The sequence below is a fragment of the Lemur catta genome, chromosome 17, assembly GCF_020740605.2.
Source record: "Lemur catta isolate mLemCat1 chromosome 17, mLemCat1.pri, whole genome shotgun sequence".
In the NCBI taxonomy this organism is placed as follows: domain Eukaryota; kingdom Metazoa; phylum Chordata; class Mammalia; order Primates; family Lemuridae; genus Lemur; species Lemur catta.
In genome coordinates this window covers 33,087,567-33,112,407 of record NC_059144.1, presented here as the reverse complement: position 1 = coordinate 33,112,407, position 24,841 = coordinate 33,087,567, and the positions used below count along the sequence as shown (strand labels likewise).

The 24,841-nt window shown below is 47.9% G+C and overlaps 1 protein-coding gene across 1 annotated transcript in view; it reads left to right on the top strand.

Moving 5' to 3' along the window:
* JAG1 (jagged canonical Notch ligand 1) overlaps nucleotides 1–16,845 on the top strand; it is a 35,861-nt gene extending 19,016 nt beyond the window's left edge. The window contains exons 6-26 of the mRNA XM_045529440.1: nucleotides 2,200–2,330; nucleotides 2,630–2,749; nucleotides 3,199–3,312; nucleotides 4,568–4,681; nucleotides 5,304–5,417; nucleotides 5,850–5,896; nucleotides 6,222–6,395; nucleotides 6,840–6,990; nucleotides 7,830–7,994; nucleotides 8,476–8,589; nucleotides 9,084–9,197; nucleotides 9,300–9,413; nucleotides 9,549–9,665; nucleotides 10,155–10,182; nucleotides 10,649–10,734; nucleotides 11,940–12,053; nucleotides 12,677–12,786; nucleotides 12,880–13,113; nucleotides 13,307–13,438; nucleotides 13,633–13,783; nucleotides 14,595–16,845. Of these exons, the coding sequence (XP_045385396.1) occupies nucleotides 2,200–2,330; nucleotides 2,630–2,749; nucleotides 3,199–3,312; nucleotides 4,568–4,681; nucleotides 5,304–5,417; nucleotides 5,850–5,896; nucleotides 6,222–6,395; nucleotides 6,840–6,990; nucleotides 7,830–7,994; nucleotides 8,476–8,589; nucleotides 9,084–9,197; nucleotides 9,300–9,413; nucleotides 9,549–9,665; nucleotides 10,155–10,182; nucleotides 10,649–10,734; nucleotides 11,940–12,053; nucleotides 12,677–12,786; nucleotides 12,880–13,113; nucleotides 13,307–13,438; nucleotides 13,633–13,783; nucleotides 14,595–15,052 (2,902 nt within the window). The 3' untranslated portion in view covers nucleotides 15,053–16,845. The remainder of the gene's footprint in view (nucleotides 1–2,199; nucleotides 2,331–2,629; nucleotides 2,750–3,198; nucleotides 3,313–4,567; nucleotides 4,682–5,303; nucleotides 5,418–5,849; nucleotides 5,897–6,221; nucleotides 6,396–6,839; nucleotides 6,991–7,829; nucleotides 7,995–8,475; nucleotides 8,590–9,083; nucleotides 9,198–9,299; nucleotides 9,414–9,548; nucleotides 9,666–10,154; nucleotides 10,183–10,648; nucleotides 10,735–11,939; nucleotides 12,054–12,676; nucleotides 12,787–12,879; nucleotides 13,114–13,306; nucleotides 13,439–13,632; nucleotides 13,784–14,594) is intronic.
* The last annotated feature ends 7,996 nt before the right edge of the window (nucleotides 16,846–24,841 follow it).

Sequence of the window (24,841 nt, the reverse complement as noted above, 5' to 3'; positions counted from 1 at the left end):
CCTGCCCAGACACGCACTGGTGCCCTTATTTACTTAAGGTGCCACTTTCCCACACGTCATTTGCATAGCCTTCCAGCCCAGTTCGTTCCCTTTACCTTGAAAGAAAATCAAAACAGAACCTTCAAGCTAAGGAAGTTCAGGTTGTGTCCTGCTCCAGAAATAGTTGCATGGCGAGTTACCTGTAAGTTGTCTTTTGGATTATGTATTACACAGGGTTTTTTTTTTCCCCTCCCCCACTTTACTGATTTTGTGGTTCCCAAGTAGACTTGAGATTCCCTTTTCTTGGGTGCACATGCTTGCTTTATTGCAAGCCTGCCAATAATATCAAACTTAATTATGAATCATCGTATGAGAAAAGTCACTTCAATTTCTCATGAGAATCTTAATCATATATTATTAAACCGGGATAACTCGGTTGATGCCTCTGTCAGGGTCAGTATTTTTATTTGTTTTCTTTTGAAGTCATCCATGGCCTCTTGTGGTTGCTTTTTTATGCCTGGGAATTGAGCTCTCATTAAGAGGTGAGGTTGGGTCCTCAGCTGCCTCTCCTTGCTTTTACGAGGGAAATTGAAGAGGTCTAGTGATCCTTAGTTTGGATGAGAATAAGAGAAGATGGCAGCAATATTGCCATTTTCCAGTTAGCTCCGTCTTGTCCTTCAGGCTAAGAATATCAGCTTTTACAGAATGTCCCCACCCCACCAAACCATCTCCCACTAACTTGGGTGTCCACTTTTTAAATTATTTCTACTAGATTTTATTACTCCTTTAAAATAGTCACTTGTCATGTGGACTGACACTCCGTTTTACATAAACCAGAATCCAGCATCTGATTAATTTTAAACCACACATTCTACGGCGCCTTGTATCTGGATGTGGACAGCTTGTTTTTAGAAGTTAGGAAGTGGTTAGTTGGTATTCTCGGGGGTTAAGTTGATTCTCAGCCGTGGGTGATTAGCTATTCGCTAGATCCCTATAATTTTCCCATGACAAGGATTTGCTAGCCTGCCTCCAGCTCTCTGGAAACTGAAAGCCTTTCCTCCTTGGGGGTGGGGGGTGGAAGAAGGGGAGGGGTGTTTGTTTTCCAGAGTTACAGCTGAGCAGCTTAGGGGGTTGATGCAGATCATGGCTTTTCCCAGGTCCCGTTCTGGAAATATTCCGCCCATCCCATGGGCACCCACCTCCATCCCCCATTAGGGTAGCTGGTGTTTCTCCCGGCCCTGCCCCACCGCTTATTGTTAAATCTTGATGTCTGAGAAGGCAGTTAAAGTTTCAGAGGGCTTGAAACTGAAGGCGAGAGTGGTTTGGGACCCTGCCCTCTCTCCCACCCCAGGTGAAGGTTTATGTTTGTGTTTTTGTTTGGGGATCAAAGGCACCATTTGGTCCTGAAAGAAAGAGTCTGATTAAGCAAGGCGCTTATAAAGGAAACTCAATTTCTCCAGTACTAGATAAACTAAGCTGACCTTTTTCTTTGCTCCTCTTCTTCTTCTTCTTCTTTTTTTTTTTTTGTTTGCAAAGTGAGAAATAACTATAAATTAGCAGGACCAGGCACAGTAATGGGTCATAAATTATCTATGGAATTGGTTCCAAGTGCTGTTTCCCTCACCTTCCCTGCAGAAATGGGTTTAGAGATCCTACCCTGGTCTTGGCCAATGGAGGGTGCCGCTTTCTCTCCTTATTTGATGTTTGAGAAGCATCATTGTGAGATGGTTTTCTGTCGCACTGGGTGTCTTGTGGCATTTCTGTGTGCTGGGGTCTGGGGGTTGTGACTTGCTGTGTAGACAAAGAACCGAGCAGAACTGCAGGTGCAGTGTTTGTGGAGACTTTGGTACAGCCATTGCCGTCCCCACCATGAGAGTCCTTTCCCTTCTGTGGTCTGTCCCCATGAGGTGAGGGAGTTGGTTTATCCTGTGCCCCCACCCTCGGCTCATTCGTGGGAGCCTGAGATTGGCTTTGTGAAGGGCATCCCCACCCTGGCCTCTCATCGAACAGTCCTCTTTTTGTCAGGAGTCAGCTGGGGAGGGGACCTCGGCCCAACTGTGAAAATGTTTATAAGGAGCCCCCGGGCGAGCCTCGAGAGTCTACCATCCTGTCCCCAGAAACAAAACAGAAAAGGCCGCAACATTGCAGCCTTCAGTTTGAATTGTGCAGCTCTCCCGTGACGTTCAGAAGGCTGACCTGGGGGTGTCTCTCTGTCCCCAGGTGCCAGTATGGCTGGCAGGGCCTGTACTGTGACAAGTGCATCCCGCACCCGGGGTGCGTCCACGGCACCTGTAACGAGCCCTGGCAGTGCCTGTGCGAGACCAACTGGGGCGGCCAGCTCTGTGACAAAGGTATGCTCCTCAGGGAGGGACACCAAGGCCGGATGTGGGCCCTGCTTGACAGGAACATGGAATCTTGGGGGGTAGGATGGTGGTAGTTGGAGTTTTACTTGCATTTATTCTTGTGCAGGGGCTTTTATTCTGATCTGTTTGAATTTTCCTTTAATGCTGTGGGGTTTTGTGGGTGGTTTGTGGGTTCGTTCGTTCTTTCTTTTTTGGCTTTATTTTGAAAAGAGGGATTGGGGCTGGCAACACGGTGAGCTAGCAGTCTTTGCAGGCATCTGTTGGTGACCTCGGGATCTCTTTGGCAGATCTCAATTACTGTGGGACTCACCAGCCGTGTCTCAACGGGGGAACTTGCAGCAACACAGGTCCTGACAAATATCAGTGTTCCTGCCCTGAGGGGTACTCGGGCCCCAACTGCGAAATTGGTAAGTGGTCCAAGCTGCATAAGATCCCTTTGTTTATTTTTTCTGTGCATTCATCTTAAAAAAAAAAAAAATACACTTAAGGACTTGTTTTTTAAAAAAGAAAAATGAAGAGGGCCTTCAAAATTAAGACTGGTGTTATCCCAGCCATTCTGTGGGTCTCTGAAACTTCCTTCAAATCCCTGAAGTTTTTTGGGTGATGCTGATTAGCATAGGAGATGAGATGACCCCAGCTCCAAGGTGTCTTGGAATGTGGCTGGCTGGAGACAGCTTAGTGAGAAAGATGCCTGCCTTTCTTCCTAGACGCAGTAGGGTTATATCATACACCTGCTTTTAGTTTTTGAGATGTGCTTGAGCCCAGTGGCCAAGGTGTGGGATTTGGGTTGCAGGGGAGAGTGTGTGGGTGGCATGGAGCCGGTGTCCCTTGCTGACGGCTGTCCTGGTTTTTGCAGCTGAGCATGCTTGCCTGTCCGATCCCTGCCACAACAGAGGCAGCTGCAAGGAGACCTCCCTGGGCTTTGAGTGTGAGTGTTCTCCAGGCTGGACCGGTCCCACGTGCTCCATAAGTAAGTCCAGTTTTGGGCTAGTGTCTGTTCTAGAGGATAATCATGTCATGTCAAGATACAGAGTTGGGGGGAGGTACCCAGGCATGTCCAACGTTAGCATCTTAGTGACATGTCTGTCTCAGTGGGGGGGTGCAGGTGTCATGCAGTGGGCAGTCTGGTGGCTGTGTGCTCAGAAAGTGTTCCAGCCCCATCCTGCCCTGCTAGGGTAGTGCGTGTATCTGTTACTGGATGAAATGTCTGCGTGGAATAGCTTACTCCCTTGCTCGTGCCTCCTGGAATTGCCTTCTCTGCATTGTGGTTATTGTCCTTGCAGCCATGGAGAGGCTGCCTTCGGGGGAGGTTGTCACTCACTACTGAACTTTATCGTAGGGTCAGGGGACCGCAAAAGAAGGACTCAAGCTACAGAGTTACCCTGACAGTGGGCCTGGGCTCTATGTCAGAACCACATACAGGGCTTTATAGAATAGATCTCTGGGCCTACGATTCTCTCCAGAATTGGGGAATCCATGGTCTTTAACAAGCTCCTGGAATTCCGAGGTGCAGCCAGGCCTGAGAACTGCTGTCATCAGCACCCTGAGGTGTGTGGTTAAAGATGTGGGTTTTAGAGTCATTGCCTGGGCTGGCACCAGGGCCCTCGCCCAGCACCGTGGGACTCCAGCAGGCCACGTAAACTCTCTGGGCCCTGCTTAAATGGTAATAGTAGCAATTCCCCTCTCCAAGGGTTGTTGTGAAGCGGATTTTTGAATAGAGCCTGGCATGCCTTATAAATGAATTGTTAGATCTCCCTGTGCAGAGATGGGGGCGATACCATTCCTGGGTGTTATTTTGGGAAAACTATAAGCAAATAAGAATAAGGTTTTCTACCTGTAAAGAATGATTTTTTTTTTTTTCCTTCTTCTTAGCTGCTTCTGAGCCGTGGTGAAACTTTTCTTCACAAATAACGATTAGGCAGATGCCTGTGTCCTATGTGTCTTGTGTTACCCCGGGGTCGGTGCTCTGTGGGTACTCAGCTGTCCTCCCCCCCCCTCCACTGCTTAGGTTGGGGATTAAATGAACTGGGGCAGTGGGGGATTTAAAGCTAAAATCAAGGCTTCAGCCTTATTGTCACCATCCCACTTGTCCTGCAGTAGCTTTACTGGTGGCAGGTGTCTGGCTCTTCACTGAAGGCCCCTCGTGTCGGCGGTGGTGTTAAATTATCTAATTGTCAAACAGATTGAAATGAAATCGTCAACCTCCTCCTTTTTTTGTTGACCAGACATTGATGACTGTTCTCCGAATAACTGTTCCCACGGGGGCACCTGCCAGGACCTGGTGAACGGGTTTAAGTGTGTGTGCCCCCCCCAGTGGACTGGCAAAACGTGCCAGTTAGGTAAGAAAATCGCCCGACTGTAATTCCTATACCAGGGTTGGCTTTCGTTAAGCAAAGCCATTAAGGAAGACGAGCGTGTGGCCCAGTGGTGCGAGTTCCCACTCCATCATGCTAAGAAGTAATTTATTATCAAGAGTCTAGCAGTCCTGGGAGAAATAACTTGAATGCAAATGGGCTCGTTCTTTGAGGCCCTGTGGGAAAGTCGTGGGATTCCTTGAACCATGTCAATCGTCTGTCCGAGGAGTGTTCAGCTGGGTTCCGAACGGGGATGATCTCATGAGGAATGAGCTGTCTGCATTCTTGTTGCCACATTTAAATCCCAGCAACTAGGCTGCGCCGGGTTTTGCACAGAAATGCCTGGTGGCTTCCTGCTATTCTGTTGGGGGCCCGGTTGTTAACTAGCAGGCGGAAGGTTATCAATTAGCATTCCTTATTGGATAATGTCTGTGGAGAGGGATCAGATGCTTAGTATAGAGGGAACCTGGTATCTTTTATTTAACTAGCTTATTAAAATGTCTCCTGTTCCAGAAAACTCTATTAGTATGGTGTCTTCCCCCACTCCCCAAGGTGGGGGCGTGTGGTTAGAACTCCATTTCTCATGCTCATCCTTGTTTTCTTTCAGATGCAAATGAATGCGAGGCCAAACCTTGTGTAAATGCCAAATCCTGTAAGAATCTGATTGCAAGCTACTACTGTGATTGCCTTCCTGGCTGGATGGGTCAGAATTGTGACATAAGTGAGTGACTACTTTTCGATTTTGATTTTCATGAAACTTGGGTGTTGACTTGCGAATCCATCCTCCTGGCTCCAGTCCTAGGACTTGAGTGTAGTAGAAGGAAAAAAAATCTTATAATGGGAATGTTTTTTTCTAAGAGGGAGTAGTTGGGTCGGCAGTGAAAACATACTTTATCAGGCTCATTAGCTGCTAAAACTGGCCAGATTCTGATAAGGTGGCTAAAACAATGATGTGAAGTTTCACTCCCTCAGTCTGGAAGAATTAGGGAGGGTCCCTACCCAGTGTAATAATCTTATCTCAGGGGAAGCACACAGGAAATCTGATCTGAAACTTTTATCTGTCTTGAGCTGAGAAGGCTTTTCAATTAAGCCCAATTTCAATGTAAATTGTCTCCTTAATATGATGACTTATGTATTTTTTTTTTTTTTTCAGATATTAATGACTGCCTTGGCCAGTGTCAGAATGATGCCTCCTGTCGGGTATGTAAATCTTTGCTTAAATCAAAAAAACCTTCAAGGTATATGTGATGCTGGGAGAAGCTCTGTCCCTGTGAGATTTCAAAATGCAGGTGAAAACTGAGTCTCTGGAAGTTTTCACTAGGCTCACATTACCCCAGCCTCCTGGGAGTCATTTTGAAGGCATGCCCGTAGAAATTCCTCTAACCCATTTCAAGAGGCTTGGCATTTGGCTATTTCAGTGAATCAGCTGAACTGTAACAGTCATGCTAAACCGCTGAAGCCTTGCGTTTGTGGAATACATAGAAAAAAAAGCATGTGTTTCTCCCCCCTCCTTCTCCTCTTCCAGGATTTGGTTAATAGTTATCGCTGTATCTGTCCACCTGGCTATGCAGGCGATCACTGTGAGAGAGACATCGATGAATGTGCCAGCAACCCCTGTTTGAATGGGGGTCACTGTCAGAATGAAATCAACAGATTCCAGTGTCTGTGTCCCACTGGTTTCTCTGGAAACCTCTGTCAGGTGAGTGGTGGCAAAACCTCAGATGACTTGAGTTTTTACAGTGGAACAGCCCCCCCGCCCCTCACCTCTCGTGCCCCCTTACTCCTCTCTGGGCTCTTGTGTCTGGAGTTTTGTGTCATCTGTTAACATGCATTGATTAGGGAATGTCTGCTAGACAAATGCTTGCAGAAGGACGCGTTGATGAGTGATTTTCTTCTTAGTGTCTTGGGCTTTGTGTTCTGTTTCATCCAACCCAGCACGTGCTCTCCTGCTCTGCCTTGTTTTTTAAAATACTTACCCAGACACTGGCAAGTCCCTAGGGCGTGAAGATGTATCGCCCAGGGTGTCTCCTGCTAGAAGCAGACAGAGGGTCAGACTCCAGTGTCTCCTGTCCCTGGCAAGTTATCCTCACACTTCTGTTTTACTCTGATCCCTCCCCATCTTCCCTGCTCCTGATGTTTGCAGCTGGACGTAGATTATTGCGAGCCCAATCCCTGCCAGAACGGCGCCCAGTGCTACAACCGTGCCAGCGACTATTTCTGCAAGTGCCCCGAGGACTATGAGGGCAAGAACTGCTCACACCTGAAAGACCACTGCCGCACAACCCCCTGTGAAGGTACCTTCCTTCCCCCAGGACCTGGCTGTCTCCATACTTTCTCCTCCCCACCCCCACCATTTGCCACTTCTTGATACTGTTAGAAATAGTATATAGGTGAGGAGGACTTCTAGATTCAAATGATCCTGTCTGACCACATAGGGAAGCCAGGACAAGGGGCAACGCTCTGTGGAAGCCTGCTGGTGGGAGGACCGTGTCTACAAGTAGCCTGGGGGGGGGAGAGGACATGAAATCCATTTATCATTCCTGCTCTGGGGTGGGCTGATTTGCAATGCCGAGACATTCCTCAGAGCAGCACTCGGGACGGGGGTTTCTGCAACAGTGGGGATGTTCTGTATCTGCACTGTCGGGTAGGGCAGCCGCAAGCCCCACGTGTGGCCCCTGAGCATTTACAGTGTGACTAGTGCAACTGGAAACTGATTTCATTTTAATTCATTTAAATAGCCCCATGTGGCCCATAGCTGCCACGTTGAGGTGACACAGCCTTTTAAAGCTTCCATAGTTTGTCTTTTAGCCTTGCTTTTAAAGTAAGATTGCGGGAGGAAGTAGATAGAGCTGGTCTTTGCCCTTAGCAGTTGTTTACCAGATTTGGGGAGATGGCAAAGGTAGGAGGAAAGGAACCTACGAGCCTGTGGGCTTCTTGGCTACATAGGGAGAAAATATTTAAAAAAAAATTTTCTCCAACTGGAGTCTCCACTTTGCCTGTCATAGTACGACATGCCACGGTGCCCCCCAGGGTGCCTGTCTCTAGCAAAGCGGGCTTGGCCGACATCCTGGGCTTAGAAACACCCGTGTCTGTAGGGCCGTGGCTATGGTCTGATCCCAAGCCTGTCTTCTAGTGATTGACAGCTGCACGGTGGCCATGGCTTCCAACGACACGCCAGAAGGGGTGCGGTATATTTCCTCGAACGTCTGTGGTCCCCACGGGAAGTGCAAGAGTCAGTCGGGAGGCAAATTCACCTGTGACTGTAACAAAGGCTTCACGGGAACGTACTGTCATGAAAGTAAGACTCCTCGTGGGGACCGGGGCCCGCTGCTCCCCAACCCGACCGCCACCAGCCCTGGGGTTTTGGGGGTTTGAATCATTTTAATCAGAAACGCTAAGACTTAGACTGGAGAAACCTGTGAAGGTTTTATCATTGCATCTGGGATCTAAGATGGAGGCTATGCTCAATGTGCCCAGATCACTCTGCCTCTGAGCCCTCCATGTCTGTGTTGGAATGTTCTGGAATCTTAACTAGTGTGGGTGGTCCCTGTGTTTTGGAAGTGTTTCTTCCCTCCTCCCAAGTAACTTAGCATGTGAGGGCATGGGAAAAAAATGGGCGGGGTATTCTCTAGACTTCTCGGCTTGATTAGCCACCTGTCTAACTGGAGAAACAGTCTTGAAGAGAGGTCTAGAAGACTGAGGTGCTGGGTACCTTTTTGTCAGGAGGCAGCTGTGGACCAGTGCTCAGCTATGGCTTTACTTTTCCCTTCCTTTCGCAGATATTAACGACTGTGAGAGCAGCCCCTGTAGAAACGGTGGCACTTGCATCGACGGTGTCAACTCCTACAAGTGCATCTGTAGTGACGGCTGGGAGGGGGCCTACTGTGAGACCAGTGAGTCTGCCCTTCTTTGGGGACTTTTCACAGCTTTGGGATGTGGGGGGCTGCAGTGGGAGGATCCCACTTCAACACGGGAAGCCTTTCTTTGTGATGGAAATCTCTGGAAGCAAGACTTAACAGTTTCTGCAATGGGGCAGCATCCCTTGTGTCTGTTAATGCTGATGACAGCTGTGGGGGAGGGACCTCTGCTGAGGAGCTGTAGAATTAAGCTCTGTCATTAAGATACCAAATGTCCCTGCTTGTAAGGAAAGCCATCTTTCTGTTTTGATTTTAATTTCCGTGGGACTTCCAGAGGCCTGCCCCTTGTCTTGCTTAACTTGTGGCAAAGAAACCCAGTTGGGGGCTTTTTTATTCCTAGCAAAAGGGCGATTATGAGGAAGTTCTGGGAACACACGGGGTTGGCTGTGGCAGTAGGAAAGGCTTGGTTCTTACACGTCGTGAGCAGCCCCAGGCCTCGTCTGCAGCTGGTGTCTCCTCTTTGACCCTAGATATTAATGACTGCAGCCAGAACCCCTGCCACAATGGGGGCACGTGTCGCGACCTGGTCAATGACTTCTACTGTGACTGTAAAAATGGGTGGAAAGGAAAGACCTGCCACTCCCGTAAGTAGTAGCTGGCCCTGGAGCCTGTCCCTGCGACCCTTCCCGTCTTCCGTGGGAGCAGGCCGCCGGGACTCACAGGACTCACACCTGTTCTTCCTCCAGGTGACAGTCAGTGTGACGAGGCCACGTGCAACAATGGTGGCACCTGCTATGACGAAGGGGATGCTTTTAAGTGCATGTGTCCTGGTGGTTGGGAAGGAACGACTTGTAACATAGGTAACTTTCTGCCCGACGTGGGATTTGCCGTGGGCACGGCCACCTGAGCATGTCTGTTTCCCCATCTGGCTGTTGGCCCTCCAGGTTGTTTCTGGATCCTCAGGGAGGGTGGTCTTGTCTGCTCTTGTCTCACAGCCCGAAACAGTAGCTGCCTGCCCAACCCCTGCCATAATGGGGGCACCTGTGTGGTCAACGGCGAGTCCTTCACGTGCGTCTGCAAGGAAGGCTGGGAGGGGCCCATCTGCACGCAGAGTGAGTGCCCCCCCCCCAACTCGCTCTCCCAGGGCCGCGGGAGCATATCCTGACACCCTTGGGGACTCGCAATCAAAACCAGCAGCAGAGCTGTTTGATGTCTGCTCTTGTATCACCTGGGTCTGTCTTAATGACTTGATGGGCTACAGCCCTGACCTGGGCCTGAGAAAGTCCCCGATGAGATAAGTGGAGACAGATGGCGTCTCGGTTCCCAGCTCCGGGTCCGACCAGCAGCCTGTCTCCTTCCATACTTGCCCCTACCCCCGTCCCCCACCAGGCCTCTTCCTGTGTACATGTGTCCCACGGCAAATGAAACCAAGTGTGGTGTGGGCCTGGTTCCAATTTAGCAGAGGTCTTAAGTGTATTTTGCTGGTGCTAACTACAGCTTTATCATTCGGGCATTATGGAAATAAGTGATGTTTTTACTTAAGGCTAAGATAGCTTTCCCTGTTGAAGTCCTCGCTATTAAGTTTGTCTTTTCTTTTGCAGATACCAATGACTGCAGCCCTCATCCCTGGTGAGTGTCACAGCCCCCTTTCAAGCCGGCACTTGCCGGCCATAATGTGTGTGGGAATCACCCCGAGATCAGGTTCAAAATGCAGGTTCTGATTCAGGAGGTCTGGGGTGGGGCGTCAGTCGCTGCTTTTCTAATGAGCTCCCAGGTGAAGCTGATCCTGCTGCTTCGAGGACCACACTTTAATTAGCCAGGTTGTGTCTTCATTTAGAGCAGTGATTTGCAACGTTGGCTGCACACTAGTATCACCCGGGGAGCTTTGAAAGGTCCCAGTGCCTAGGCTGCAACCAAGCCCCAAGCAGTTAGACTCTCTGGAGGTGTGGGACCCAGGCATCAGGACTTGGAAAGCTCCAGGCCATTGCGAGTACAGCCCAGGGGTTGAGAGCCGCTGACGGCAACTAGTGTGGCTACGTGTGATTGATGGGCAGCCGGAGTTTGGTAACTGACGTGGTCTTTGCTTTCTTCTTAGTTACAACAGTGGCACCTGCGTGGATGGGGACAACTGGTACCGGTGTGAATGCGCCCCAGGTTTTGCTGGGCCCGACTGCAGAATAAGTAAGGACTGTCCCTGTCTGGCTTTCCCAGTGGTTTATTCACCCATTCCACTCCTTGGCCCCAGAGACTTTGCCTCTTCAAAAACAATTAAAGCCACACTTCCCTTTAAGTAGCCCTGACAAAGCAGTAATCTCCCAACTCCAGTGAGGATTAAGATGCCCCTGGCTGGATCCTCCCAGGTGTGCCTACCAGTAGTTGCCTGGATCTTGCAGCCCTACCTGTTCTGGGGGAGAGAGTGTCAGCCACAGGATTTGACAGCTCGTCTACACTGGGGCCCTGAGGAAAGTGTGCTTTTCCCCTGTGACTAACATGAAATTATGGGCCAGTGGACATTAACCGCAGCTGTGCTGGCGTGGGACAGGGCTAAGGTAAATGGGAGGGAGTGGGACTGTGGCTTCCAAAGGCTGCTCTGCGATGGGTTTGATGAGGCCCAGGAGAAAGTGATTAAAACAGAAAAGTTGGGGCAGGCAATGCAGTTTTTCAGGAAGCTTAAAGTTTATTCTTTTGAGGCTTTTCTCTGCTTTCTTACATGCTCTTCTATGCCCCCCCCAAAAAAAATAGATGCTAGAGTAGTTGTTAGTGTTTGTTTGTTCTTGTACCCAAATTGTTTGAAATTTTACTGGTGCTTGAAATCCAAGTCTGGGATTGACTGGACTTTGGCACTGGATGGAGGAGCTCATATCTGCTTCATTTTTCTTAGTCAGGGATTGGCAAACTATGGCCTAGGGGCCAATCTAGCCCACTGTCTGTCTTTATAAAGTTTTATTGGCACATAGCCACACTCATTAGTTTGTGTATTGTGTATGGCTACTTTCATGATGCCACAGCAGAGTTGAGTAGTTGTGACAGAGACTGTGTGGCCTGCAAAGCCTAAACTATTTACTGGCTGGCTCTTCTCAGGAAACGTTTACCAGCCTTGCTGTATATTGTGCTGTCACAAAACAAGGAACTTAAATAAAAATACCGCCTCCCAAAATGATTCTCGGCTGTTAGAAGTCAGGATAGTAGTAATCTTTGGAGGCGGGGGGAGGGTCAGGGATTGTTGGAGGCTTCTGGGATACTGCTGATCTGTTTCTTTGAGCACTGGGTACATGAGTGAACATTTTACTTTATGTGATTGTGCTTTTCTATCTGTCAATAAAAAAAACTTCAAAAACCATTGCTGCATTCCATTGGACCCTAAACTTGAACTCCGTTTCTTGTAGACATCAACGAATGCCAGTCTTCACCTTGTGCCTTTGGGGCGACCTGTGTGGATGAGATCAACGGGTACCGGTGTGTCTGCCCCCCGGGGCACAGTGGTGCCACGTGCCAGGAAGGTATGTGTGCCAAGCCCAGCTGCCCCTAGGTCTTCCGCGCTGAGCAGGCATTGCAGTTACCAGTTTGATTGTTCACAACTGGGTGCTGTGCTCAGGGAAGGAACACACCATGGGGGCTACAAGGAAAGGGAAACATGAGGGGTCTCTCCCCAAACAGGGGTAACTGTTGCTTTGGTTAGCTGTTGCTACAGTACTGTGAACCAAGCTATCCTAAGTCTTCGGTGGCTTTTGGCAAGAATTTTTTTTTTTTTTTTTTCCCCTGCTTATGACCTGCAGGGTGGACAGAGTGATTATGCTGCGGGTTGGGTGCAGGCTGAACAATGACTGGGGTATATTTTCATGGCAGGTGGTGGGCACACAACAGGTCAGGCACAGTGAAAGCCCGGTGAAAGGCTCTGCCCACAGCACATCTGCTGACATTGCATTGGCCAAAGCAGGTCACGTGGCCAAGCTCAGCGTGGCAGGGGTGGAAGGACATGTCTGTTTTTGTGGGCAGAACCATCTTTATGTGACAAAAAGGGCACAGTTGTAGGCATTTCATAAGAGGGGGAGGGAGTGAGGAGTTGAGAATTGATCTGGTCTACAGAAAAATAAACTCCTGCTCGTGGGTCTCTACCTGTCAGTTTCAGGGCGACCTTGCGTCACCATGGGGAGTGTGATACCAGACGGAGCCAAGTGGGACGACGACTGTAATACCTGCCAGTGCATGAATGGACGGATTGCCTGCTCAAAGGTAGGGTGTGATGGCCACTGTTGTTCCCGTGTGTTCTGGAATCGGGGTGGGTGTTCCTGCTAAGCTTCCTAGCTCCTGTTTTCTTCTTTCTAGGTCTGGTGTGGCCCCCGACCTTGCCTGCTCCACAAAGGGCACAGCGAGTGCCCCAGTGGGCAGAGCTGCATCCCCATCCTGGATGACCAGTGCTTTGTCCGCCCCTGCACCGGTGTGGGCGAGTGTCGCTCTTCCAGTCTCCAGCCGGTGAAAACGAAGTGCGCCTCTGACTCCTATTACCAGGATAATTGTGCAAACATCACGTTCACCTTTAACAAAGAGATGATGTCACCGGTACGTACCTTTGAAAATTTGGAATGGTGTGTATCTGCTCGTTTTAAAGGAATGTCACAAGCTAGGATCTCCTTAGGCTAAGTTCAAGCCTCACTCTGCTGTAAGACAGGAATTTAGGCTAACTGCAAAGAGAGAACATCAGCCTTTTTTTCTTTCAATGTCTTAAACGTGTGGATTTTTAAAATCATTTTAGGGTCTTACAACAGAGCACATTTGCAGCGAATTGAGGAATTTGAATATTTTGAAGAATGTTTCGGCTGAATATTCAATCTACATAGCTTGTGAGCCTTCCCCGTCAGCGAACAATGAAATACATGTGGCCATTGTAAGTACAAAACCCACTGACACCTAATTATTTGATTGCAAGGTAGTTAACAAACTTCAGTGAGCCAGTATCCAAATGGCGCAGATATGTGGGGTTGCGCGGGCAGCTTTACATACGTGTATCGTCAAGTAACTTTGAATAAGGGCAACATAGTCAATGCAGCCTTGACTCTCAAGTCTGACATTTTTTTCCAGTCTGCTGAAGACATACGGGATGATGGAAACCCAATCAAGGAAATCACTGACAAAATAATAGATCTCGTTAGTAAACGTGACGGCAACAGCTCGCTCATCGCTGCTGTTGCGGAAGTGAGAGTTCAGAGGCGCCCTCTGAAGAACAGAACAGGTAGGTCTAGCGGGAATGCTCCCTTTTGTGATGACTGGCCAATGGATGTCATTTCACCATTCAGTGAAACCATCAGGTGGGGAATTACCTGGTCGTATCCTACTCTTCAACGGAGCCCCCAATTTAACTGGTGGGAGAACTGAGGCCAGCGTACTTGACCAAGGTCACATTGCTGATGGGGGTGGAGGGCTGCCTGACTTTTCTCCTGCCAAAAAGCTGTGTGGGCTCCCTGCAGAGCAGGTGTTGTGTCTAGATCATCACCAAGCCCTGGGGCAGAGCACCACTTATCCTCGAGCTTGAAGCTGTGCAAAGCCTGATTTGGCATTTTGGTGTCATGGGACGGCCACTCCTGAGTGCTGCAAGGCTTGATGGCCCTGTAGGACGACCAGACTTCCTCTTTTGAGGATCTCGTGCATCACTGTTCCGACCATGGGGCATTTGCACCGTCTGTGCTGATTTGAATCAGCTTTCTGGTAATTCTGAAAACCAGCTCCTCTATGAGCTGCCCTTGACTTAACCAGACACTGCCCTTCCTATGTGCCACTGGAGAGCCTGGGGGAGCTGCTGTTCTACTCGCTCTCTGCAGGGACAAAAGTGTCAAGGTCTCCAAGGACCCTGATCCCAGCACTTGCTTATCAAGCTGTGAAGTGACAATAGCAGTTGTGAAAAGGGACTTGTCCCCATGGCACCCCTCTTAGGGACTAAGGACAGGAGAAGCACTATTGGTATTTTGTTCCCATGATGATGGCTTTGCTTTTTTTTTTTTTTTGGCTGGGGAGAGTTCATTGGTTTTGTGCCTGCTTTACTACAGATTTCCTGGTTCCTTTGCTGAGCTCTGTCTTAACGGTGGCTTGGATCTGTTGCTTGGTGACGGCCTTCTACTGGTGCCTACGGAAACGGCGGAAGCCCAGCAGCCACACTCACTCAGCCTCTGAGGACAACACCACCAACAACGTGCGGGAACAGCTGAACCAGATCAAAAACCCCATCGAGAAACATGGAGCCAACACGGTCCCCATCAAGGATTACGAGAACAAAAACTCCAAAATGTCAAAAATAAGGACACACAACTCCGAAGTGGAGGAGGACGACATGGATAAACACCAGCAGAAAGCCCGGTTTGCCAAACAGCCGGCGTACACGCTGGTAGACAGAGAAGAGAAGCCCCCCAACGGCACGCCGACAAAACACCCAAACTGGACAAACAAACAGGACAACAGAGACTTGGAAAGTGCCCAAAGCTTAAACCGGATGGAGTACATCGTATAGCAGACAGTAGGTGCTGCTGCCACTAGGTAGTTCTGAGGGCTTGTAGTTCTTTAAAACTGTTGTGTCATATTCGAGTCTGAGGCTGGTGTTGACTTAGAATCCCTGTGTTAATTTAAGTTTTGACAAGCTGGCTTACACTGGCAATGGTAGTTTCTGTGGTTGGCTGGGAATTCAAGCGCTGCGTCTCACAGCTATGCAAAAACTAGTCAGTGCCCTGGTGTATGTTCTCCTGCAGCCGACGTGTCTCGGATCGGGCTCCCGGGAGACCGCCCAGCTCCTAGTCCTTGAGCTTCCACTTCTGCCAGATGTCCTAATGGTGATGCAGTCCTTAGGATCATAGTTTTATTTATATTTATTGACTCTTGAGTTGTTTTTGTATATTGGTTTTATGATGACGTACAAGTAGTTCTGTATTTGAAAGTGCCTTTCGCAGCTCAGAACCACAGCAACTATCACAAATGAGTTTATTATTTATTTTTTTTATTGTATTTTTTTGTTGTTGGGGGAGGGGGGAACTTTGATGTCAGCCGTTGCTGGTAAAATGAAGAATTTAAAGAGGAAAAATGTGTCAAAAGTAGAATTTTGTATAGTTATGTAAATAATTCTTTTTTTTTATTAATCACTGTGTATATTTGATTTATTAACTTAATAATCAAGAGCCTTAAAACATCATTCCTTTTTATTTATATGTACGTGTTTAGAATTGAAGGTTTTTGATAGCATTGTAAGTGTATGGCTTTATTTTTTGAACTTATTTTCTCATTACTTGTTGCCTATAAGCCAAAATTAAGGTGTTTGAAAATAGTTTATTTTAAAACGATAGGATGGGCTTCTGTGCCTGGAATACTGATGGAATTTTTTTGTATGACGTCAGATGTTTAAAACACCTTCTATAGCATCACTTTAAAACATGTTTTAAGGGACTGACTGAGGCAGTTTGAGAATTAGTCTAGAACAGGTTTTTTGTTTTTTTTTTTTTCTGCTTTAGACTTGAAAAGAGACAGGCAGGTGATCTGCTACGGAGCAGTTTAAGGGAACAAGCTGAGCTATGACTTAACGTAGCCAAAAATGTGAGTGGTTGAATATCATTAAAAATATCAAATTAATTGTGTGAAACTTTGGAAGCACACCAATCTTGTTTTGTAAATTCTGATTTCTTTTCACCATTCGTATGTAATACTGAACCACTTGTAGAATTTTTTTTTAATCTGCATTTAGGGAGTATTCTAATAAGCTAGTTGAATACTTGAACCATAAAATGTCCAGTAAGATCACTGTTTAGATTTGCCATAGAGTACACTGCCTGCCTTAAGTGAGGAAATCAAAGTGCTATTACAAAGCTTAAGATCAAAAAGGCTTATAAAACAGAGTAATCTTGTTGGTTCACCATTGAGACCGTGAGGAGACTTTGTATTGTCCTATTAGTGTTATATGAACATAAAAATGCATCTTTGATGTGTTGTTCCTGGCAATAAATTTTGAAAAGTAATATTTATTAAATTTTTTGTATGAAAACATGGAACAGTGTGGCCTCTTCTGAGCTTACGTAGGTCTGCTGGGCTTTGCTCTGCATTTGCCACCCCACTGAGCCTGTGCCTGGTAATGGGCTCTAATAGGCTGTGCCTGACAGGGGCACTGACAAGAACTGAAAGGCTTTTCAACCACGAAATTCATCTGAAGTTCTCAAAAACCTGGGGCTGCGGTGGGAGCCCCATCGAGGGGGAGCCTTGATTCCCTTGTTATTCAACAGCAAGTGTGAATACTGCTTGAATAAACACCACTGGATTAATGGCCTGCAGTGTGGAGGTGAATTGTTTGGGAGCACTCACGGGAACTGGCCACTGCACTAAAACGGTTGTAAAGAGTTTGGAATTGGTGTTGGGGGATGAAGAGGGAGACTTAATGCTTTTTCTTTTTCCACCCCCTTGGCTGTTTGGATTCATATTAATGTTCTGTTATATCATTATAGCCCCCACCCTTGCAACTTTTGTGCATGTTTACCCCTGGGGTGGTTTCTTCGCTGCACCGGAGGCAGTAGTTAGAAGCTTCTGGTGTTAGGGCCCATCTACTCCTCACCTTGGTCCCAGGGCATGTAAGTGTTCTGCTTGCCTGGCCATGCAGTCTTGGGGTGCTGCTGGGTTTCTGGCTTTCCACAAGTTTCCAGTGTCGGGCTGTCCTTGCCTATAAAGGGCAGGAGAGCTGTGGTTCTCACTTTTGATTTCTGGGGACCAGAGGTCAATATGGTATAGTGGTGGAAGCTCAGGGCCCTGTCCCCACATTGTGGAGTGGGGTGTGGAGGAAACTTGCCTCTGGCACATCTGCACCGAGGAAGGAGCTGAGGTGACGAGCATGTGGACAGCATCCAGCAGCTGTGCAGAGGTGCCAGGGGTTCCCTGCTTTCTGGTCAGAAAGCCAAAGCTTTACCCTTCCCAGAGCTGTCCCCTACTGCCTCAGTCAGCCCCATCCCCCCCTCCTCCGGTTTTCATAGTGGAACCCAACTGGTGCAACAAACTGAAAGGAGCAAAAGCTGATGGGGTTTTTCTTCTTTCCTTCTTGGGGAAGCTGTTTTCTACTAGGCTCAGAGCAGTGTTCTCTAATAGGTATCTAGTGTAAGAATGGATGACAGGCTTTAAGTGTCCTCTGCATGAGCAAAGGCCATTGAAGGAGTGAGTTGTGACAGCCCTAGGAGCTGCCAGCACTGTTTTGGCTCATTGCACGGGCAGCCTGAAGGACCTAGACCATGAGGAGTCTGGCTTCTCATGACGTCTCCTTGCCTAGTGTAGCAATACTTTGTCGCTAATCTCTGCGGGTAGACAGCTGGTTTCTGCAAGGTGGGGTTGAAGGGAGGGAGAAGTACAGACCTTACTAGCCAGCAGACAGTCTGGTTTAGCGGCACTGGCTTCAAACACCATCCTGAAGCAACACCTGGTTCTGGCGGCTTGTAAGCTTGGATTCCGCAGGACCCCAGAATTCCTTGGGTAGCTGCCAAAGGCTGCTGTGCCAAGAAAAAAATAGCTTAATGAGCCGCTGTAACTCTTCATTTCAGGAGGGAAGTGATGTTGATATTCACGGGTGTTGTCTTAAGGAGACTTCTGTCTGGGATGCTCTTGGTGGTGGGAGGGCTACCCTGGGTGTGGCTCAAAGCCAGAATCTTCTGAAGGGTGAGTTTTCCCTTTCTCCAGGGAAAAGGAAGCAGGCAATGGAGCCCTGGTTTTCCTGAGATCAGAGTAGAAAAGAAGGGACTTCGTGCCTTCACCATGCTCCATGGGCCTTCCTTAAAGGGGCTCTGGAAGAGAAAGAATTTGCAGTCCAGAAACTTGGCTGGCTAGAATTGTAGCATTAGAATATATCTTGAAACTCCAGGAAAGCCTTGAAGTTGGATGTTTTAGGGGAGGAAACAGTTCTGAGATTTTAGACTTACATGTTGTGGAATTGCAATAGAAGTGGTGGGGAGGATGTGTCTTAATTGACTAAAAGCCAAATGAGACAGAGTAATGATTAGAAGCATGACTTGCAAATGGGTTTAAGGTTTTCATTTGAGATGCAGATTCCTAGGCCCAACCCAAGACCCCTAAATATATCAGAAGTGGGGCCTGGGAATCTGAGGTTTCAACAAGCCATGTTCCTCTCCCGCTTATGTACAGTAAAAATTTAGAACTCTGCTAAAGTACAAGCTCTTCATTAATTATAATGTTTTTCCTTCTTGTTAAACTGAATTAAATAGCCTGGAAGCCAGTTTGTTGCTAAATTGCCACCTGACATCATTTTTAAGTAAAATAATTACACTGCCCCTTGAGCAAGTTGTGGTCGAAGTGCTTTATGTTTACTACCTGATCTGAGGGGTCAGAGAGTCAAAGTTAACTTATTTAGTAATATTTCTTAGGCAGCAAAGAGCCAAAGGTTCCAGAGCACAGGTTTCCCATCTTTCTAAATAAGTTAACACCTGTCTGCCCCAAAGTGAGCAAGGGTACAGCTTAAAATCACTTGCCTCTAAAAGGGGTGGGGGGAGAATCAGGCCTACAGGGGTTTGAAACTTGGGCTGAGCAATGCTCCATTATTTCCGTTTCTACTGTGAGTCTCTTTCTTGCTTCTAGTGGGAATGAGAAACAGGAGTTCAGAGGTTCCTGGTCTGGGAAGACACACAAGCACATGGGTTATGGGAAGCCTCCTCCTGCTAATGTGTATTTATACTTTGTAAGCTCTGATTCATCCAAGCATTGGAACAGAAATCTGCTTCCTGAGGTTCTGTTTTTAAATAGATAGTTTGCAAAAACAACAATTATTTTTCTTAACATTTTTTTTTCCACCCCACAAGCAGCTAAACATCCCAGCTCAGGCTATGTCAGTCTCCAACAATGCCAACAAACAGCTTGGTTATCTGAGGTAGAAGGGTGCCTGAGGCAGTTCTTTATGGTTCTGGCCCCAGAAGTCTTAAAAACAAAGTTTAGAAACCATTAGGGCAATCTTGTTGCATCACTTCAAGTCCATGAAATACTTCAGGGTCTATTAAAAATAACGAATTTCCCTTTTTGAACAATTGCCTTCCAATGGTTGTTAAAAGTAAGAGCAAGATGGGGGTAGTGAGGCTTGAAGGTCTGCAGTGGTATGGTTGCCTGGCAGCCAAGGGGCCCAAACACCTGCATGGCATCCTCCGAGATCCTGTCAAAAGGGCGTGGCTCCCTTGTTTCGGACATACATTCTACCTGTATTACTTGCTCTTGCATGCCGGGCACAACCTCCTGGCTTAGAGTGTGTTTCTTTCAAGTCCAAGGCAGCTTTTACAAGTCTCAAATTATGTATCATTACGAATAGGTCCAATATTAACGTGTGATATGCAAGGCAGGCTAAATTAACTTGGAGAGTAAAGGTTCTTAAATCCAGTAAGAACCTTGAATTGAGGTCTGCCTGCTGTTTCCCCCAACCCACCCCCCTGCAAATATCCACACCAGGGCACCCAAGGGTTGAATTATCCAGAGAGCAAACGCAGATGCCAGCAACATGAAAGTAACAGCTTTGTTTTAAAGAGACGCTCTCTTGGCAGGGCTGGTGGGGATCATCCGTGATCCCGGAGGGAAATGCAAGTTTGCAGCTGGCTTCCTAATGACTACTCAGACAACCAAACGGCTTGGCCCCCTCTCTGTTCCGCACTTGAAGAGTGAAAAGCTGCTTTAGTTCATCCTTGCTGAGATACGTGCAGTTGAAAAGCCTTCATCCCAGACTCACTGGATGTCAATGCAATCGGAGACCTTACCGATCAAAGGATCCAACTCCCACTACTTTCCTAGAAGGGGAAACTGAGGCCTAGAGAGGTTCAGGGACTGGCCCGTGGTCATACAGAGAGTTGGCAACAGCCAGGACTAGAAAGGGGGCTACTGCTTCCTGGGCTGCTGTTTTCTGCCTCTTCTGGGAATTTGCCAGGTCGATCATGCCTTTGGCGTGATTCTCAAAGGTGAGGGACCGGGAGATCAACGCTTCACAAAAACGGACGCCAAGGCTCAAGGGGGTGGGGGTGGGGGGGGCGAACAGGACGCGGCCGCTAAGCCAGCGTCGCCCATCTGAGCTGGTTTTGCCTAGAGAGTGACATCTTCATAAACCCGGGAGCAATAGGTGTTTTCTGAATCAAAGGCAGATTAAGCCTCGTTCTTTTGTAGGTCGTTGCTTTGTTCTTGGGAAGTTTCAGGTTTCCTTTTTAGTTGCTGCTTCACAGACTTAACGAGTGGCAAGGAGAAGGGTCCAGAGAGGAGAGCCACAGCCTCGCTAGGGCCCATTCCTCCCTGCGCATGCGCGGGCACGCACGCACGCGCACAGCTTACGGGCGACGGCGGAAGTGCAGCGTTGCCGAGTGTCTGCGACGCTGTCGCCAGGTCCCTGGCCGTGCAGGAGCCGGCAGTCATTCTTTGGCCTCATCCCACGTTTCCTAACCACTTTCGCTTCCCCTGGCAGGTTCCTTCCAGGTTGTCGCGGACCAATCACCTGAGGATCTGACAATACTGGCATCCAGGTCGCTTGAATGAGACGCAGTTCGCCACGTGCGGTGTGCAGCGGGGCCGATACAGACACATCTGGGAGTTCCCGGAACTGCCCGTGGGCAGCTCTGTTCCGCCGCCTGACACCCCAGAAAGGTCACGCCTCCCCCCCCGGCGCTGGTGGATCAGCAACATATCCCACAAGTCGCCTTTAACCTGTTTGTCGTGCCAGGCGAGGCCTGAATTACACATATTATGCAGAAGTTTCTTCCACGCTGAGGCACCCACGCGGAATGACTTGGAAAACCCCATCCCCGGGACAGAAACATGAATCCTCCAAGTGGAGGATATGAACAATCGGATACCCCCTGGGAGCCCTCCCTGGCTTTGCAGTGATGTTTTTTTAGAGGTATTGTTTGAAAGAATTTCAAGGCACAAAGCCGAAAGGCACAGCACAAACGTGACGTAGCATGCAGGTTTGCACAAAACTAAGGAAAAAGCGTCTCCGGGTAAAGGAAAGGGAGCGGGAGGGGAGGAGGAGGAGGTCTCACCACAACCTCCGGCTTTCTCCACGTCCACGCCCCGTTATTTCTATGCTTCCTGTGAGTTCTCAGGCGGACAGTGTTGGCTGTAGTGCAGTTACAAAAGACGTCCTGAACATTTCCTCCAGAGTGTTCTGCCTCCACGTGGGTCTGACCGTTCTCCGCTGTTACTTTCACCTTCTTTGTGTGCAAAGCCAGGCTGCCTGCTGAATGGTCAAGCGTGTATCTCTCTGGAGTCAGACGTCCTTGATTCCAATCGCAGCTCTTCTTTCCCTGTTGCTGGTTTGGAATTTTCTGCCTGTGTAGCCTAACAACACAGTTTCTGGGTCTTGGGGGTTGGCCTGACCTGGATAATAGGCTCTGTCACTTAATAACTTGGGAAAGTTTCTCAAATTCTTCGTGCTTCGGTTTTCTCATCTGCCACGACGGTGTGTGCCACTGTTAATATTCATAAAAAGAGCTGTAGGAAGAACACTTCTTTCAGTATTCTCTCTTAACAATAAGAGTCCAGTAAAAGATTAAAGAATTCAGTAAATTTCCAATGACAGCCTGTGTTTTCACCATTAAAGCGGGCCCCAAGTCAGAGAAGAGCTAAGGGCTGTTGGATGTAGTGGTAGGCAGAATTCCATGATGGCCCCCAAAGATTCCTGGCCCTTGGTTATTTGCTCAAACTCTAATCCAGGTACTGCTGTGAAGGGATTTTACCGATGTCATTAAAGTCTGGTCTTGGCCGTAAAATACAGATTATCCGGGTGGGGCTGACCTAATTACAGGAACTTTTTGAAAGGAGAGAGTTTTCACTGGCTGGTCACATAAGTCAGAGAGATTCAAAGCATGAAAGTGATTCAATGTAAAGGAAGTTTCTCCATTGATGAAATATGGGGTGGGGAGGGTGTCATGTGGCAACGACCTGAGAAACAGCTTCTAGGAAATCCCTGGCCAACAGCCAGCAGGACGACAGGGACCTCAGTCCTACAACTGCAAGAAACTGAATTCTGCTAACAACATAAGGGAACTTGGAAGCAGATCTCTCTCTAGTTGAACATCCAGATGACACCCTAATTTCATCCCCATGAGACCCTAAACAGAGGACCATACTATAAGGTTTCATAAACATTGATAATAACTTTGTTGTTTTAAGCCACTAAATATATGGTAATTTGTTACACGGCAATAGAACATTAACATAGGCCTCTTCTAAAGGGAATCATACCAGACTATGTCACTTGTAGATGCTGTATTTAATTGTGACTATACCAATCGTCCGCTTTTTCCTTGATCAATTCAGTGCCTCCTACCAGTGTAGCAGAAAGAAAAGCTCATTCAAGACAAGAAAGAATTACAGGACTGAACAAAAACCTGGTACCCAATTAAAGTCTACAACAGTGTGTGGTCTGCGAGTGTAGATAGCTGTCTACAGCCTGCAAATAAGAATACAACACAGTTCTTTCCTCTGTATCCCCTCCCCTTGCTGCTGTTTTATGATTAGTGCCAAATGAGGGAAACTCAGGTGCCTGGCCTTGGAGGACCTCCAGAACACAAAAGTCTTGAGCCAGTTTTCTCTCCTTAGAAACATGATAATGTTTGACTCTTGTTTTCTGGATGAGGTTTTTCACAGTGGGATGGACATTTTAGAAATACTTTTTAATTCCCCCACCCCCAGGGCCTTTCCCTATAAGGAAGTTCCCTCCTTGGCTGTCTTCACTGCACAGTGTGGTCATTTCTTTCGGACTGAGAAGGGGCTAAATGTTAAGCCAAACTTTTCTCCCCCACTGTCTCTCTACTAGGATTGCCCTTATATGGTGGGCAACTGGCCTAGGCAGACATGCATTGCTGGTGGCAGAAAGTTAAGGTTTGTCTCATTTAGTGAGCTTTTCTAAAATATTATGATGACCTGGAATTATACCTGACAAATATGAGAAACAAGAGTCAAAGTCGTTCCTACAACCAGAGCCCCAGGAGAATATGAGAGTTGATAAACTAGTACCAAGAAATACTATCTTCAAGAGAAATACTATCTTCAAAGAGAAAGCAAGGACAATCTGCTGTAGAAAATACACAGATGGGTGGAGAGTCTGCTTGCCTTTGAGCCTGTACAGAGATTTCAAGGTGAGCTCCACAAGGTTCTTCCAAGTGAAGATTCTTGTTAACATCAAAACAAGAACACTGGCAGCCACGGAGAGCCCATCCCTTGCATCTCTGGCATAGAGCTCTTTTGCCCATAAATGCTTTGAAATTGATTGGGCATTTCACTGCAGGGTCACCTGGGAATGCTTTTCTAGATGCTCCAGGCTCTGCCCAGGCTGCTTCCACTGTTCTCCAGAACATGCTGAGCAGAAGGGCACTGGGACAAGGCTCAGCAGGGAAGCATTTTAAGGAGAAGGCGAATAAAGCAGCGCTGCTGTTTCGCAAGCCTCTGGCAGTGTTTTAGGAAAGGTCCTTCCAGGCTCCTCCTACTGGGACACATCCCAGACGCCCAGCCCAGTCTCCCACATGCTGGCTGGAGGTCCCCCTGATTTACCATTCCACCTTCTGCCTCTGACAACAGGGATGGAGGGAGCTGGTATTAATCCTCCCAGGCGCCCATAGTGGGTTTGGGAAAGAGCCCTCCGTGTTCTTCTCACCAGTCAAGCATGTTAAGGAGGAACTGAAAAGGCCTTGGGAGCCACTGGGCCTAGACAAATTCCCAGTCAATCCATCACCTGCCTCCTCTGGAGCAGGGTCTGCCAGTCTGGGGCAGGTGGAGAGAGGATGTGAGGCAGTGAGTGGAAATAGGAGCGCTGTGTGTGTGTGTGTGTGTGTGTGTGTGTGTGTGTGTGTGTGTGTGTGTGTGTGTGTGTGTGTGTGTGTGTGTGTGTCTAAGCGCAGAGACAGGATAGTAACAGAAGAGCAGGCAAGAGGGCGTGGGAGACTGGGAACTCATTTATAAAAGCTCTTCTGCCTTAAAGCAAGTCAAACTCCCTGCTGAGGAGTTGCTTTTTCTTCCTCCCTTTTGAGTCTTGTGTGCTGAACTGACCTCTCCCCCGGCAGAGGTCAGCGCCCTGCTCGCCCTGTACACACTCAGCCTTCTGGGGTTTGATCGCCTTAGAGCCTGAAGAGGACAGAATTCTTCAGCTCTTATTACTGAGAGAAAAGCTGTAGTAAATCTCATGAAGAAGCTGGTCTCTCTCCTTTTTTTTTTTTTTTTTTTTTCCTGAGAAATATATATACACGTTATGATAAAAATCTTTTGGGAACTATGCAGAAAACAAAAAGCAAACATAAAAACCGTACATCATCAG